The 12,708-nt window shown below is 47.2% G+C and overlaps 1 protein-coding gene across 2 annotated transcripts in view; it reads right to left on the minus strand.

Annotated features, from left to right (window-relative positions):
- ZC3H7B (zinc finger CCCH-type containing 7B) overlaps positions 1 to 12,708 on the minus strand; it is a 64,178-nt gene that overhangs the window by 42,915 nt on the left and 8,555 nt on the right. The window contains exons 3-5 of one of the 2 annotated variants that reach the window (XM_044984198.1): positions 9,889 to 9,922; positions 9,193 to 9,390; positions 4,255 to 4,413 (exon numbers count right to left, since the gene is read on the minus strand). In XM_044984198.1, the coding sequence (XP_044840133.1) occupies positions 4,255 to 4,413; positions 9,193 to 9,390; positions 9,889 to 9,922 (391 nt within the window). Of the gene's footprint in view, positions 1 to 4,254; positions 4,414 to 9,192; positions 9,391 to 9,888; positions 9,923 to 12,708 lie in introns of those variants that run through there. The other variant, XM_044984194.1, reaches the window with a different exon arrangement.

The following is a 12,708-nucleotide window of genomic DNA, read 5'->3' on the forward strand; positions in this document are numbered from 1 at the left end:
TCACTCCCAGCATCCGCTCCTGCTCCCATATTGCTCAACACCTTTGGAGGGAGGCCCATGACCACACTGCATCCCCCACTACAGTTTCATTCTCTCCTCCTTCAGCTCTGTCATCTCCCTGGCCAAACAAAAACAGCTTTCCTTCCTCACCGAGTCCCACAAGCACAATCCCCAACACTTATTTTCACCCTCTGACTGCCTCCTTCAGCCTCCTGTTCCTCATCCTTTCTTCCCTCCTTGCAAAGTATTTGGTTAACTTTGTCACAGGGAAAAATCAACTAAATCCTCTATGATTTGCCCCCTGCCTCGTTCCCTTCAAACACCCTCTCCCTCATCACCAAACTTTGAAGTCTGCCACCTTCTCTCCACCACTAACCCCTCCACCTGCCCCAGTGAGTCCACTGCTGCCTGGCTCTTTACCTACGTTGCCCCCCGTGCTCCTCCCCTGCTTCCCCCTCCTTCTCAACCTCTCCCTCACGATACCGGCATGCCTTGTTTTTCCCCTCTCTTTAGAGCACCATCCTTCAACCAGACCTATTTCTCCAAATACTGCCCCGTCGCCATCCTTGCCGTCTCTGAACTCACTGAGCACAATCTAAAACCAACGCGTTTACTTCCTCTCCTCTAGCTCTGTCTTGGATCCCTTCCAATCTGGCCCCCACCTCTCCTCTCTACTGAAACTGCTCTCGCTAGTGTCTCCAACAACCTCTTCCTGGCCAAACCTCAGGGCCTCCAACTCTGTGCTGCTTTTGACACGGCCCATTTCCCTCCCCTTCTTGACATCTTATCCTCTCCGGGTTTTCGAGATACCATTGTCTCCTGGTCCTCCTTCCACCTCTCTGTCCATTCCCTTTCAGTGGGCCCACCTCCTCCCCTCTCCCACTCCCAGTGAGGGTTCCCCAGGCCTCTGTCCATGGCCCAGAGACAGAATGTAAAGTGAGGATAGTACAGGGCCAGCTTGTCTGCTTACTGACCTGTTTTCTTCTGTCCAACTCCACTTCCCAACCTGTCTGTGACATCTCCTCTTGGATGTCCCATCATCAGTTAAATAGATGTGGTCAAAACTGAACTTCTGTCCCCTCCCAAACCTCCTCCACTTTCCCATCCTTCTCTCTGTCAAACATGGTCACTATCACTCAGGTCTGCAATTTGAGGGTTTCTTTTGTACTCTCCCACTCCGTTGCCACTAATACTCAAGCCATAGCCAAATCCTGCTACTTCTTCCTTCTTAACAGCTCCAAGATTCATCCTTTGTTGTCTCATTTCCCACAGTAAAAACCTCCATTCAGGCCCTCATTACATCCCATCTCGTCTACTGCTGCACACTCCTCTCTGATGTTCCAAACACATGCATTGCTCCCTTCAGTCCATACATAATACAGCCGCTAAAATCATCTCCTTTGCTCAGTCTGTTTAGTCTCTTCCCTCTTCACATTCTTCCACCAGCTGCCCATAAGCTATTATAGCGAATTCAATCTGCAGGTCACCACCTTTAAGGCTCTAGGGGACTCTGCCCTGCTCCAATTATTCTCCCTTCTCAAACTCTGTGTTTCCTCTGTCAGTCTATCCCACAAATGCCTCCTGGGCCCCCTATACAAGGGCCCAGCTCCCTGACCTTAGCCACAAGGCCCCTACTCTGTCCACATTTAAGTCTCTCTTAAAGACCCACTTCTGCCATGCTGCCTACACTGAATCGAATGATTTATTTAAACAATTTAAAGAATACCCATACCAAATGCTCTAAAAATTCCTTAGCATTACAACGAGGACCTCACAGAAGCATGAAACACTATATAGCACCACAGTATTATATAGATTTTAAGCTCTTTGGGGGATAGAACATCCTTTTGTTAAGTAGGTGCACAGGGCCTAGCACAATGCCCCTGTTCCATGATGCTACAGCGATATAAATAAAATCAATATAATCATCATACTGGTAATGTATTAACCACACAAGCCAGCAGCAGGAAATAGCAGAACCAGGTACCAAATTAACTCAGTCAATCACCTGAAGTCTTTAGATAGTCTACAGCTCAAACAGGAGATACAGGATTGATGCAGGAATTCCTGGGTGAAGCTCTCTGGCCTGCGTTATACAGGAGGCCAGACTAGATGGTTACAATGGTCCCTTTCTGGTCTTAAAATCTAGGACATCAAAGTAACATTACAGAATCCCAGAAACGTAGGAACTTTGAGAGGTCATCTAGTCCAGCCCCCTGCACTGAGGTAAACCTAGACCATCCCTGACAGGTGTTTGTCCAACCTGTTCTTAACAACCATCAGCGATAGGCTTCCAAGGGATGGAATCCCCATTCCAGAGTTTTACTATCCTTATAGTTAGGAAAAACTTTTTAATATCTAACCTAAATCTCCCTGGCCGCAGATTAAGCCCATTACTTCTTGTCCTACCTTTGGAGGACTATCAATCACAGTCCCCTTTATAACAGGCCTTAACATATCTGAGGAGTGTTATCAGGTCCCCTGTCAGTCTCCTTTTCTCATGACTAAACATGCTCTGTTGTTTTTTAATCTTTTCTCATAGAAAACCTGACCTAAACCTTTTATCATTTTTGTTGATCTCCTTTGGACTTTCTCCAGTTTGTCCACATTTTCCCTAAAGTGTGGCATCCAGAACTGGACATAGTACTGCAGCTGAGGCCTCATCTGTGCCAAGCTGAGCGGAACAGTTATCACCAGTGTCTTACATATGGCACGTCTGTTAATATACCCATATTAAATCCCCTTTCACACACTGACACCTCTCACCCCCAAGAAACACTGGCCCTGAGGACCTGAACTCCACTCTTATTAGGTAAAACGACTGCTGTTTATCACTTAAAACATATTTACGGTGCTCTACTGAGACTCGAGGCATTAGGAAGAGGGTATGCCTACACTAGAAACTTAAGTTGACCTAATATAGGTCGACTTACAGCCAGCGCAGTAATTACTGCAGTGGTGCATATCCAGACTACCCTCCTTGGGTTGGTGGTGCGCATCCTCACCATCAGCACTTCCACCAACCTAAGAGGGGCAGTGTGGAGAGATGAAAGCCCGGTCTCTCAGCTCTGCTTGCAACTTCCTCCAGGAGCCCAGCTGCTCCACAGGCTCCTGGACTCCAAGTGGGCTGACTGGGGCTTCGTGCCTCCCTTTTCCTGGCCGGGAGGAGAAGCCATCTGGGGCTTCTTGCCTCTGGGGAGTGGGATCCAGCTGTCCCAACTTCTTGCCCCCCCCCACCCCACGAAGCCTTGTTAATTTCACAGCTACAGCAGGGAGCCATGAAATTGACAAGACTGCCAACATTTCCAGCCCAGAGATGAGCTGCTGCCTGGCTTCTTGCTGGTTTCCAGCTGGGAGCAGGATCCACTCTTGCCCCCTGCTCTCCTGCCGTGAAACTGACAAGACAGCCAGCAGCTGATGTAAGTAACGCAGTGTCTTCACAGTCACTGCAGTGCTCTAACTACACCGACATAAGCTCTAAGCCAGTGGTTCTCAAACTTTTGCACTGGTGACCCCTTTCACATAGCAAGCCACTGAGGGCGACCCCCTAATAAATTAAATATATATTAAAAAAAAAAGTGTTTTTAACACCATTATAAATGCTGGAGGCAAAGCATGGTTTGGGGTGGAGGCTGACAGCTCGTGACCCCCCCCAGGTAATAACCTCATGATCCCCTGAGGGGTCCTGACCCCCAGTTTGAGAACCCCTGCTCTAAGCCTCTTGTGGAGGTGGAGTTATGTCGGTGTAGTAGGGCACTTACATTGACGGGAGCAAGGCTGTAGTGTAGACACTGACATAATTAGGTCGACATAAGCTGCTCTATGTCAATTTAAACTGTGTAGTGTAGACCAGGCATGAGTCTCTCTCTCTCTTCCATGTCTCCAGTTCCCATCTGTCCTAGACTGGTAGTGACGGACAGTCATTCCCACCTGATGGCTGTACCAACATGGACATGAAGCGAGTTGATGATCTCAGTGCAGTTCCAACTGGAGCAGGCTTTCACATCACAAAGCCATCCCAATTGGAACGAGGTGGCCCTTTTGTTGGCAGCCTCAGCAGAGATGACTTGAGCTGAGAGGGACACGTAGTCAGAACTCTCCAAGAGATGCGATTACGGGGAACGGGTGTATCGTATAGAACAGCCAGCGTCTCTCTTTCACTACCATCACCATTCACACCGCACTAGATTGCGGGAAAGGAAAGACGGAAAAGTGCCTCAGAGGTTGGGGTAGACACGCATGTTACACACTTACATGTGGGAGGGACAGCAGGCAGCGGCTATTACATTCATACGCCTCCTTGTGCCTCCCCAGCTCCTTTAAGGAGCGGGCTTTGCGGAAGAGGGCACGGATGTTCTCCTTGTCAAGCATCAAAGCCTTCTCACTGTCTTCCAATGCCTTCTCGTACAAGCCCTGCATGAGAGGAAAGAGACCACCTGAGCAGGTAATGGTGTCTGTCACACACTGGAATCCACCTCCTTTCCCTGCTTGAAAGTTCTACCCAACCATTTACCGCAGTTCACTGGGGACATGTCATCAAAACCCATGAATATAAAAGCAATTGGAGATTAGATATAATTACACACAACACACCAAACTGCATTAAAAGATTATAAAGGTTGCAGAGTCAAGCCTCAAAAGTTAGGAAATGCCAGAATTAAGGGTGCCTGTGTGATCTTAATTCAGGCCCTTCTGTGTATAGAGTCGTCTTTTGTGATCCCATACTACTTTTCCCACAGGACCCCTGCACCATTCAGTGCACAGGATGGCCCTGCTCTAGGGATAAATAAGGGCTGTGTAGTGAAGGGGCCTATTGTTTGTAGGATTCCTGCCCCATGTATGGGGGGAGTTGGAAGGTGTGTAGTAAAAGAGGCCAGCAATTGAAGGAAGGGAAAGGATGGTCTCAGGGTTAAGACAGGTGAATGCTGCCCTAGAGAATGGGAGTCTAACCCTGCCTCTGCCACTGAGCTCCTACGTGATGCTGGGCAACTCACTTAAACCAGACTTTTTTACAGGTGGTCACTCCTTATGTGTTCCTCATTTTCTGGGTGCCTAGGACCATGGGGTCCATTTTTGAGAAATGCTGAGCTGCAACTGAACTCAACGGGAGCCCTGATTTGAACATTAAAAATGCTTTGTAATGCTGAGTACTCTGAAAAAAATCAGATCCTAGGCATCTCAAATTAGGCACCCAAAATTAGTGGAACTTTTTACTTTAATCATCGTGCCTCAGTTCCTCATCTGAAAAACTGAGATAACTCCCCCCCACCCCAATCTTACAGGGGTGTGTTGTGAGAATAAATTCATTAACGGTTGTGAAGCACTCAGATACTGTACTTATGAGCGCCACAGAATAGCCTATGAGGAAATTAACAACTCTTCAGAGCAGAGTTTGACTAATGTACATTAAATAAGGCCTGGGGCCACACTCTGATCAATGAGGAGAAAATAAAATATTGACTAGCTGCTCATTCAGTAAGTGCTGCCTGTTCTGTGCACCATCCACACTGAATGAGGCAGGGGTTCTGTGGAAAAAAATAGTATGCAAACATGTAACTAGAGACTGACTCATAATGCCAGGCACAAGGGGGCCAAATTAAGATCACACAAGCAACCATAATTCAGGCATTTCTTGAACTTTTGAATGCTTGACTTTACCACCTTAATAATGTTTTTTTTAACGTGTGTGTGTAATTTCCTAGGTTTAAAAAAGGCAAATCAAATATCATAATGTGGCATCATACTGATACATTTTTCACAGTGAGGGTAATTAACCTCTGGAACAATTTACCAAGGATCATGGATCCTCCATCACGGACCATTTTTAAAACATGATTTGATTTTTTTTCAAATACATGATCTAGTTCAAAGAGAGTTACTTTGGGGGATTTTTATGGCCTATGTTATTCAGGAGGTCAGACTGGATGATCACAGTGGATCCTTCCGAGCTTGGCATCTAAGGGTAGGTCTATACTTACCGCGCGGGTCGACGCGGAGATTTCGACTTCTCGGAGTTCGAACTATCGCGTCTAATCAAGACGCGATAGTTCAAACTCCCCACGCGCTCCGGTCGACTCTGGAACTCCACCACCGCGAACGGCAGTGGCGGAGTCGACCTTGGAGCCGCAGACTTCGATCCCGCGGCGTCAGGACGGGTAAGTCAGCCGAACTAAGGTAGTTCGACTTCAGCTACGCTATTCGCGTAGCTGAAGTCGCGTACCTTAGTTCGACCCCCCCCGGTAGTGTAGACCAGGCCTAAGGGTTGTCAGCAGAGTTGGAATCTTTAGATTTACCACACACACACCTCTGCCACTTGCGCTAGTGGAGTAACTGATAGCAGAAGTAGTTTGTCATCCTCTTTGTGTACCAGCACTACAGGGAGATGAGACACCGTCAGTGGATTTCACAGATATTTGCTGACAACAGAGGAATGCTGAGACTCAGGAATCCTGGGTTCCATTTCAGGCTCTGGAGCAGAGTATGAGCTAGCAAACACAGACTTTTCCACCCACTTCCTCCAAGCTTAACCCCTTCTGCCCCTGGCCCCTCCAGCCCACACCTGGCCCAGTCCTGTGTCTCTCTCACTCCTGGTTCCTCATCCTAGTCCCATTCTCCGCTCATCTAGCCAGTCCCCAGTCTCCACTCCTCATGCTTCTCATCCCAACCTCCTTGCCCAGCCAGTCCTAGTCTCTCCCACCGGACTCCTTGTCTCAGTCCCCCCAACTTCCAATCTCCCCCCACCCCTGCTCAACCAATCCCAGAGCCCCCCCTCCAGATCACTGTCCCTAGTCTCCTTGCTGAAAGAGTCTTAGTTCCCCCTTCAAGCTCCTCATCCGGTCTCTCCCGCATGCTGGCCTCCAGTCATCCCCACCCATGTTCCAGTCTCACACCCCAAGTTCCTAGGCTAATCACAGCATCATCCCCACAAGCTTCTCCTTCCAGTCTCTTTACCCAGCCAATCTCCGTTCTCCCATTCCACTTCGGCTCCTTGTCAGATCGGTCTCCTCGCCCCGCACAGCTACTTTCCAGGCCCAGTTTCCTTCCCCCACCCCACCTCACCTGCCTGCAGTCCCAGTCTTCCTCCCATCAGGCTCCTTGTCCCAATCTACTCTCCCTTCCCCACCCCAGGTCTGTCTTTTGTCCCCTCTGTATTTGAATCAGTCGGCTTCTTCTTCCTCACTGCATGGGCCCAGCAAAGGGGGTTCACTGTTAGCACAGGAGAGACAGGCCCCTCGCTCCAGTGCCTGGCTCCAGACTAGCCCATAGCATCAAGAAGAAGTAACTAGAGGTAAAATCCTGCTCAACCCCAGGCTGGAGCATGCTCAGTGCCCGCAGAATCTTGGGGAATTTTGCTACAAAGTTTTAGCATGTCTCAGTTGGGTATGTGCAAACTTAGAATTTTTCAAAGGCTTAAAACTGGGCTAGATTTTCCTAGGGATGGCAAAAGACACCTCCCTGTCACAAAGGCCATCTCACTGCCAAATTTAAGTCCCCGCTCCAAAGCACAAGAGCATCTTAAAGAAAAGCTTGTCCAAAATTTTGAACATGGGCAAAACATAATTTTTCCCCTCGCCTTGTTCTCAGAAACAGCTGAACTGTTTGAGCTGAAGTTTTCCCAAAACATTCAGCCAAAGGCAGACATCCAGTGTGGAAAATTTCAGCTTGAACAGTTAGTCTGGCAAAGTTATAAGCAACTTGAAACAGGATCTTATAATGGGATGGAAGAAACCTTAATAATAGACGGTGTCTACCAGTCCCACCTATAACAACTTTGAAATGGGCATCTGAAGGGAAGAAATCCTACTGGTTGACTGAAGCCTCTACTGCAAGAGTATCTCATATGACCACATTGGGATCCTGGAAGGGTAACGTTTAAAACCAGTTAGACAGGAATATAGAATATACTACCATACCAGATCACAGCACTGGTCCATCTAGTACAATATCCTGCCATACCAGTTCAAACAAATAGTCTACCCAATCCAGCATCCTTTCGCTTACCATACCAGCTTTGACCACTGATCTATTTAGTTCAGGATCTTACCTCCACCAATGGTTGATACTTCAGAAGGAAGTGGTCCTGTAGCCAGAGGGTAAGAAGAGAAAATTTCCCCACAACTGCCTCAATTTTTCATCTTATCTCCAGAGACACTGCAGCTAATAACCCCTCTCGACATGTAATGTTTTATTACATCTGTCTTTAGGAGGACTAGTTATAGTGGATGCCAACAATTTAACTAGGAGGGGACCGGGGGCTCATGCCATACTTTGCTGAGAGACTTAAGTTAGGGCTAGTAGAAATTTTTTCATCTGATTTGGGAGGGTGCGGGGGAGGGGAAGATGTTGACAGAAAATTAGGTTTTCACTAAACAAAACTTTTGCAAAATATCCTATTTCCACAGAAAATTCTAATGTTTCCCATTGAAAAACTGAACATTTGAAAACCAAAATATTTGTTTTTCCATACAAAAAATGAAATATTTTAGTTCTGAAATGCCTCATGGAAGCTGTGGTTTGGGTACCACATGCTCTTATACTCCTCTATAGGTTGAGTTCCCAGCCAGACTTCACCTTTCATGACTTATTGTGATCATGACACTACCATGATGCACCACCTCCACTTACCAAGAGGGGAGACTGAGGTGTACCATAGGAGATGTAGTCTGACCAGGGAACCTGGCGTATAGAGAATGAGGCCCCTGAACTACAGCTCCCATGAGGTACTACGGCAGCATTTCAGAATCAACATATTTCAGTTTTTGGTTGAAATATTTCAAATTCAAAATTTTCTATGGAAACCCCCCACCCACCATGTTCATACCAGATCTAGATTAAATGTATTTTCCTCAAGCACAGGAGAAAGAATAATTTCTCCCAAGGATTGCATCCTCATCATGGAATACCTGAAGGAACTGTCCCTTTATAGCTCAGAACTCCACAGAACCTCAACCTCTCCCCCAGCACTCTGATCTATATTAGTGCACCCCCTCAAGTATTCTGTCTTTATCTTGTGACACCAGTGTCAAAATGAGAAGAGTTCAGAGTTTTCTGCATTCCTCCTCCCATGCTGGAGGCAAGAAGAGTGGACAAGATCAGTCCAAACCCCCATCCTATGCATGGCCATCTGTTGGGTCTCCCCACTTCCTGATGTTTTTTGTCCAGCTCTTGGGAATGGTTCCAATAGGTGCTCACCATGGCAAAGTAGCAAGCAGCCCGGTTGACGTGCAGCTTACATAGTAGTTCCACCGGGATGGTCACCTCGTCCGAGGCTGCATAGTCCGCCACGTTCAGCCCTTCTACGTACTGCACCAGTGCCAGCTTGAAGTCCTTCTCCCGGAACAGGTCATTCCCCTCTGCAAAAAGGTTCCGCACCAGCTTCTGTATAAAGGCCTGGGTGGAGAGAGAATATAAACACAGTGGAGTGGAGATTCAGAGATTCCATGGCCAGAACAAGTCATTGTGATCAACTAGTCTGACCTCCTATATAACATGTCCAGAAACTGAAAGGGGTTTCCCAATCCCCCATTCACCTTCACATGTGCCCTCAAGTCAAGTCCTCCTGTGAAGAAATTAAATTCCCCATCCTCAAATTCCATCTGTCACCTAGTGGGGAGTTTAATTCAACCAAATCTCCTTCTCTCCTAAGGCTAAGTGCCGTCACTCAAATTCCCCCTCTCTTTGAGAGTAACTCCTCCCAGTAGTCTTCCCCTTAAAATCTTCCACTATAGACAAATGGCACTAGACCACTCCCACACATAACTAGCCCCTCTTGGCTCTCAAAAGCAAGGACACTAATTTATAACATCTGTGCAAGAGGACAACATGTATTGACTGAAAGCAACCATTATGTGGTTTCAAACACATTCAGAAAAACAAATCTTAAATTACCTCATAATCTTCTTGGCTCAGGGGTAATGTAGACCTGAGGAAAGAAGAGGAAGGTTTCATGAAACACGGATCTGTGCAAGCACATGCATCTCTCTCGGCTAAAGAGGCAGTCTTTCTGGCTCTGCGTTATGGATCTCATTACGCATTTTACTCCACATTTACTATTGATTACTTGTAATCCTGTTATGCCAAGAAGGCCAGTTAGACATGAGTACACTACCGAGCCAGGCTCCGCGCACGCGCACCCCCCCCTTTCCCACCCCCCCAAGAGATGGTCACTGCCCCAAAGAGTTCACAATTTGACTAATTTAGGAGACTGTATTTTCATGGCTTTGCCCTATGCAAACCAGCTGCTCTGGGGGCTGCATTCAGGCAGCCAGGTTTCAATCTGTGATCAGAACAGATATTGTCATGATAAAATGTTTTTATAAAACATCAATTTTTAAGAGAATTTGGCACCAGTGCAAGATGTTGGATTGGTAGCCTCAGAACGCTGAATTCCTCTGTTTACCCACAGAACAAGTAAGGCCCAGAGCGCAGCAAGCATCTTTCACTCTTCCCCCGACAAAGGGTCTAAACCAGAGGTTCTCAGGACAAAATATCTGGTGGCCTCGGAGTGCGGCCACCAACTCTTGGAGGTAGCCGCTCTCACACTTTTTCCTAAAATACTTAATTAGCTTTAGGAAAAGCTAATAAAATATGCACATATACACCCAAATCATTGTAATTTATTTATTGCTAGCTAGTAAGTCTGTTGTGAAAAGTGATAAACACACACATACAAGTATCATTTTTCACAGCAGACTTATTCATCCCTGGCAAGCCAGAGACAGATTAATCCCGGGGGGGGGGGGGGGGGCGCGTGGGCCCAAGGGAGACAGCGGAGGGCTAGAGCCTGAAGCCCGGCCGTCGGAGTCTGGGCCCTGCTACTGCACAGCCGGAGTCCAGAACTGGAACCTGAAGCCCCTCACTCACCCCACTGCCCCAGGGCTGAACCCTAAAGCCTGAGCTCCACCACCCCTGGGAAGGGGGAGAACTGCTCCTCCAGCATTGTGCCCCAGGTATCTCCAGAAGGGCGCAGGGCCCAACCCCTGCTGGCGGCCCCAGCAACCAACACCAAGGCAGGGCATCCGGGAGCAACAGGGTGGGGGAGTGGCTGCTACTTTGCCCTCTCACACACACCCCCAAGCCCAGGAGGCTGTGGCCGCAAGAAAAGATCCTGGTGGCCGCATTTGAGAAACGCTGGTCTAAACCCTCCCCTGGAGGAAGCACCTCAAAGGAGTTCTGGCTCCATAGGCCATCAATCCTTGCCTTTTCTGCAGAGACCACCAGCCAGGGGGCCAGTAGTGCTGGGTGGTTAATGTGGGACATGGGTTCTGACCACAACAGGACTGAGACCACGCCGTTTCATATAGATCACCAAACAGCAGTCTGACAGTAAGGACTTTTGGTCACTCTCAAGATGGGACCAGACTAGAACAAGTGACCCAGAGGTGAAAGACTCCATATCCCAAACCCAATCCTTAGATCATCCAGTCACCTTCAATAAAGTGTCTTTTGTTTAACCACCACAAGATAAGCCATGTTCCCTCCCCTTGATCAATGCACCAAAGCCCAGATCTACAGTGTTTCTTTTCTTCAGGGAAGAGAATGCCAAGCCCCCCCAAAAGCCCTTCATTTCCCCATATCTTTCTAACCCCTGTCCACCCTTGGAAAACTACATCATAATCATCTCATTAGCCAGATACATCGGACTCCTTTCTAGAACTCATCAGTTATTGTGCCTTAAAATTAGCCAGAAGAACATTCACGGACTTCATAAGTAAAGTGTGTGGGGGCGGAGGCATCAGGCCACTAAAATTTGAAAGCCCCTCCTCCATAGTGACCTCTCGAACCAAGCCATTAAATGAAACTTACACTTCTCCAAGATTCAGGACATGCGATACAGGAATACTACTTCACACTTCTACAGCACTTTCCAGATGAGGCTCTCAAGGCACTTTAGAAATATGAACGAATTAAGCCTCACAACTTCCCCTGTGAAGCAGGTAAGCATCATTAGCCCCACATACTGAGTCTGGCAGAACTAAGGCCAAAATAGCACTGTGAGGCCAAGGCACCAGCGACAGTTTTAAAGTCCTATATCTCACAAATTGATCCATCAGAAGTGCAAATACATATTACGTGCTATTGGAGAACTAGCCCTCTCAGCTTTCCATTACAAACCTGATCTTAAACAAAAAAACACCAACACAATTCACATTACCACCTTGCTTCTCTTACACACACTGGAATTTTGACCTGAGTTTATAGCATTTGCTAACTCAACTGTTGGAGAAAGAATACAAAGCTGTATTCCATGTAAACGCAACTTAGACTCCTAGCTTCCAAACACTGTACAAACATTTCTCTCAAACTCTAGCAGACCATAGATAGTCACATAAGGATGGTCTGGAAATTAAATCCCAGGACTGGCAGTTAAGGGATCAGGATTCTTTTTCTGACATTTGGCACCTCTTGTGCCTTGGTTTCCTCATATCTCAAATGGAGATACTACTACTTACCTACCTCACTGAGGTAGTGAAAGGCTTAAATTGTCAATGCTTGACCAATGCTTTGAAATCCTCAGATGGAAGGCTTTGAAGAAGTGCGGAGTGTTACTATTATTATTACTACTACTGCTACACTGGCTATTAAGATCACATTGGAATGGAAGTAGTGGGCAAAACCAAGATGGGAATTGGAATGACGTGATTTTAAGGTTGCAGGACTAGCAACACTTGGAAGGATCAGAACAAATGCTCTTTGGACCTTTCCAAG

Source organism: Mauremys mutica, chromosome 1 (genome assembly GCF_020497125.1).
Source record: "Mauremys mutica isolate MM-2020 ecotype Southern chromosome 1, ASM2049712v1, whole genome shotgun sequence".
NCBI lineage: Eukaryota > Metazoa > Chordata > Testudines > Geoemydidae > Mauremys > Mauremys mutica.